Below are 4,759 nucleotides of genomic sequence, written 5' to 3' on the forward strand. Positions count from 1 at the left end.
TATGTGGGTGGATATATGGGCCCAAAAAAGGGGAGGTGATATAGGAAGGATATGAGGCGAATGAGGCCGCCCCCAAACCTTCGGGCACATTGATGCGCATACATATCTCTTACTGATAGTCGATTTGATTACGTCAGTGGTCCGAGCCCAAAAGTCCGTGTCCCCTGGCGTGTTAAAGTCCTGAAGCTTCTGACCAAATTATGCGAAGTATTTTGCTTATTAGTTTTTTCCCTCTACCCCAAATAAATTGACATTTGCTATTAGAAAAAGGTTTGGCCCGAAAGTGCAAAAATGCGAAAAACTCTGGCTATGTCTTTGGCCAGGGAATATATTCGCCCACATACTAAATATATTCCATGTGATATGGTCGACGAGGGCCATTGAACGTTTTGGCATTTACAAATCGACTATCAGTACACAGAGGACATTTAACATTTGTAAGTTGTGCGATGGCTTGTGGGAGGGTCAGCTTCAACAAATGGCAGATGATAGCTGATGGAACTTTTTTGTATAAGATATAGCCACTTTATAAAGCTGGCAATTTAGTGCTGGATCGAAAATGTTTTAAACTAATTTTTATTGCTGAAAAAGGATGCAAATTAGCACAGCATAGAAGACACAATTTCTTCACATTTATTTCGCCTTCGATTTTGATACATCACTTACCATTAGCCTGTAATCGTACCAGCAAAATGGCTTAACTTCTCCCACTCTGGTGACAATTCAATTGGAATCGAGAAAATAGTAGCAACATCTTGATAAGTAGCAAAGCCAGAGTCGAGGAACTAGGCTCCTTGGCAGAGGAAAATTCCGAAAATGCCGCCCAATAAGCAGCTCAACGTGAAATAATCTAAGGGCAGTAAGTACTTCCAAAGCAGTCACCCATCGTCTCCCGGAAAATCGTCGACTTGGGCTTGGGAAAGTGCTACACTGGAAATAACAGTATGGTATATGTATCAATGAAAATAAAATGTAATTATTTTTAACTCTATAATAACGATTTCTCATACATCATAATATTGAATCTTGTTATCATTATATGATTATCTCTCATTACTAAGATTTACTTATTTAATTTACTTACTTAAGTATCCTTTTCTGACTGTTTTTCTACTGCTCGCTGCCGTTATTCCCTGGACGCAAATTATGCATTAAGCTGAAGAAAAATGCTCCATAATGTTATCAGTGAAGGCGACAATGCGGCTGAATGGGAATTGTGTGGGGGCGGAGATTTCCCATCGGCAGTCGGGAGCAATCAAAATGTGTAAATTAGCAGTGGCAGGTAACAAATCCTCATCGTCGCCGTGATGTCCGTGCACATCCTCCCGTTACAAGGATCGTGATCACAGCAGACAGCAGAGAGCAGCCAGAATTGCAATTTCCACTTTAATCTCCGCTGCACACGGAGCACGGCCACAGCTTATAATTCCGTTTATAATTACACACAAGCCAGAAAACCCTGCCTGCATTTCCAACTGCATTCTGACCCCAGGACGACAAATGTTGTCAGCGCTGCAAAAGTGCTGGCCCAAAAACCTGGCGGCAACACTCCCCTAATTAGCGCAAAACTCGGCGGATGTCAGCCCAACCGAAGGAAACCGAACCCATCTCAACTGAGTAGAAATGACCTGAACCTCTGAACTGCTGAACTGCTGAACCTAACCAGCTCAGCTGCCGGATTTCGAGTGGAAAGTGGCATCTGGCGTGCGGCATTTGGAATTTACAATTACGCCGGTGGCGAAATGCACTGGAGCCTCAGGTCGGAAAATCGATTGCAGTTTGGCCAATCAATTATGCACAGCCTGGAACCATAAGGACACAACGAACTGCAGCACTGCAAGGAATTCAGCCAAGCGATTTATGAGTTTTTGCGAATTGAGCTAATGACTTTATAGATGCACAAAATAAATGAATCGACTTCAATTTAATTTGCGTATATAACACTTAGAAAGTTTTGGTAATTACTTTTATTGTTTTAAAATTATACCCCTTTACCAGCAATGTTTAGATATTAAGTTACTTTGAAAAATTTAAATTTTGAATTGGTCAAAATATACCCACAACTTAACTGTCTACAAAATATTCCTTGAACATTACAATACATTTCAAATTTTGTGCTTGTAGAATTGTTTAAATATTTTTGTTGCTCACAGCTGATCATAAATTATGGTGTCGAAAGTTTCTCGCGATACGATTTACGTTGCAGTCAAAAATATCCTGCTGAACTCGCAGGCCAAAGGACCAGACTGCCTGGAGACGGTGGAGCTGCAGATTGGGCTGAGGGATTATGATCCTGACAAATGCAAGCGGTTCCATGGAAGTGTACTATTGCATCACCTGGCGGTTCCACAACTAAAGGTCTGCGTCTTCGGGGATCAGGAGCACTGTTATAAGGCCAAAGCCATAGGAGTTGATTGCCTAGATGTGGAGGCTTTGAAAAAGCTGAACAAAGATCCCAAGTTGACAAAGAAGTTGTCCAAAGCTTACGATGTCTTCCTGGCCTCCGAATCGATAATTAAGCAGATCCCAAGGCTACTGGGTCCTGGTCTCACCAATGCGGGCAAATTTCTTACTCCTTTGGCTCGTGGCGAATCTATGAGTTCCAAAATCAAAATACTATCTACCAAAAAGAAGCATATGAAAAGGATGGAATGTCTTTCCGTTAATGTTGGCCATGTTGGCATGCACCCAGAGGAACTAGCTCGAAACATAGCAATATCGATCAACTTTTTAGTGTCCTTGCTGAAGGATAACTGGCAGAATGTGCGCTCACTTCATATAAAATCATCGTTGGGCGTACCTCATCAGCTCTATTGAAAGTTTCCTAATCGAAAGTGTAAAGAGTAGTGTCTATTTGTGTAAAGTATGCGTGCAATAAAATTTCAGTATTATTATTGTTTTTTTTTTCAAAAAATATATTATCAGTTGATAATAAATTTACTCGTTTTAAAGTAGAATTGCAATCTACCACAATTAAGCCCTTTTTTCAAAGCATTTTGTCAATTTTTTGTTTATCTTTTTGTCTTCTCCGCTTTTTCCTCAAGTATTCGACAAAATCTCAGTAAGCTGTGACATAATTTCTTTGGCCTCACATCCCACTCTTTATTTGGCTTATGAGCAATCCCCTTTGTTAGCCCAACGATATATTATAAATTTCTTTTCGAGTTTTTCCGAGATGTGGAGGGGATTGGTCTAAGCCAAGCCGGGGAGATAAGACAAGTTCACGGCACATGCTGAGCACGCTAATCAGGAAGTCATTTTTATTGGGGATCCAGCAAAGAGGCAACAAATGTGCTGCGCTTGACTTGTCCGCAATAATTATGGCTGTTTGTTGCTGCGTTGATAAGAACGTGGAAATAATTACGGCCTAGGCAAAAACTTTGATCCGGATGGGAAAACCGCCGCCAGATTGGCGCCTACCATGAATAAACTGAAACTAAATAACAAATTTTAATATAGATTAAAAAATCAAAAGTACAGCAAACAATGTCGCTTCAAATTGCGGAAATATAACAATTGTATTGGCATACTGTTAATTTAACTGATTTTAAGTAAGTTTAAGCAACATTAAGCATTTTTAATGAATATTAATTAAGGTTTTCTCATCCGAAAGGATTCCCAAACTGTCCCATTATGTTGGTCATTCTCAGCTGAAACGAACTTTTGGTATGCAAGTCGGATGGAAAATGTGTCATCCTGAAAAGAAGTTGCTAATTTCTTATTCAAATTAAATATGAGCGGCTGCTCCAGCCTTGGAGCTCTTGGAAAACATATCGGAAAACTCAATTACGAATTCATTTCGCTTGTCAACTTTGACATCCAGACAAACAAAGTCGGAGAAACAGATATGTACGCACATCTAGGGGATGGCAAACGCTGTTACTAATTTCAGCTTGTAAACATATTTTAACAAAGATGTCAACAACGTGTGATGCACACCCACACCCAAAAACTGCGACTGATGAGGGCACAACAATTCCATCTGGCCAAGTGATATATGTCTTTCATATAGAAATACCATAAACAATGTCATTTGACATGCAAATTTATTTATGAAAATAACAGACGCAGGAAATACAGAAACAAAGCGTTGCGAGGAAACAAAAAATCACGCACACACGCCCCATGGAAAATGAGCTGCTGAGCTAAGGAAAAACCATGCGACAGCAAAGGGGAAAACCAGAAAGCGGCAAAAGATTCAAGGAAAAACCAAAAGGCTAAGGAAACGGCAAGAAAAGGAAATTCAAGCGTAAAGCGAAAGTAACTTAAGCAGCGGCAAACTGGGCAAATAAAGTGTGCTGACGAATGGGTGGTTGGGTTGTTGGGAGTGTGTTGGGTAAGGTCGTTGAGTGGGAGGGCAGTGGGTGGTTGAACCCGGACCACAAGGGGCAAGTTACGCCACTCACCCCCAACCAACACACACACGCACATGCTGAAAAATTCAACAGAATGTGCCATGGCAGATAATTTTTTGTGTATCGATCCCCATCTCAATCTCATCCCCATTGTTTTCCTGTACTGTCTTAATATTTCGGTTTAAGGGCATTACAATTTCCTCAGCGGGCACTGGAAGCAATCCGGATTAACTTCCGGGCTTTGTATATAAAATATAAAATATAAATGATTTTATGTAACTACAAAATTTCTTAATTTAAAAAGCATGTGTTGTACAAAAGAGATCCAATAGGAATGTGTCTGAAATCATTTCCACTGAAGTTAATATGGTACCAAGAGCATCTCATATTCTGCTTAGTTCCAT

General features: G+C 40.3%; 1 protein-coding gene and 1 long non-coding RNA gene across 2 annotated transcripts; both read left to right on the plus strand.

Moving 5' to 3' along the window:
- The first annotated feature begins 2,109 nt into the window (after positions 1 to 2,109).
- Positions 2,110 to 2,893, plus strand: RpL10Aa (Ribosomal protein L10Aa). Its single transcript, NM_142153.3, has one exon. The coding sequence runs from the start codon at positions 2,167 to 2,169 to the stop codon at positions 2,815 to 2,817; it is 651 nt and encodes a 216-aa protein (NP_650410.1). The 5' UTR covers positions 2,110 to 2,166; the 3' UTR covers positions 2,818 to 2,893.
- A 188-nt stretch (positions 2,894 to 3,081) lies between these two features.
- lncRNA:CR44944 (long non-coding RNA:CR44944) lies at positions 3,082 to 4,556 on the plus strand. The gene has a single exon (NR_125165.1). It is a non-coding gene; the product is annotated as a long non-coding RNA:CR44944 (long non-coding RNA).
- The last annotated feature ends 203 nt before the right edge of the window (positions 4,557 to 4,759 follow it).

This window comes from Drosophila melanogaster, chromosome 3R (genome assembly GCF_000001215.4).
Source record: "Drosophila melanogaster chromosome 3R".
In the NCBI taxonomy this organism is placed as follows: domain Eukaryota; kingdom Metazoa; phylum Arthropoda; class Insecta; order Diptera; family Drosophilidae; genus Drosophila; species Drosophila melanogaster.

Coding starts and splice junctions, on each gene's coding strand:
- RpL10Aa (NM_142153.3), top strand. CDS start 2,167: ATGGTGTCGAAAGTTTCTCGCGATACGATTTACGTTGCAGTCAAAAAT.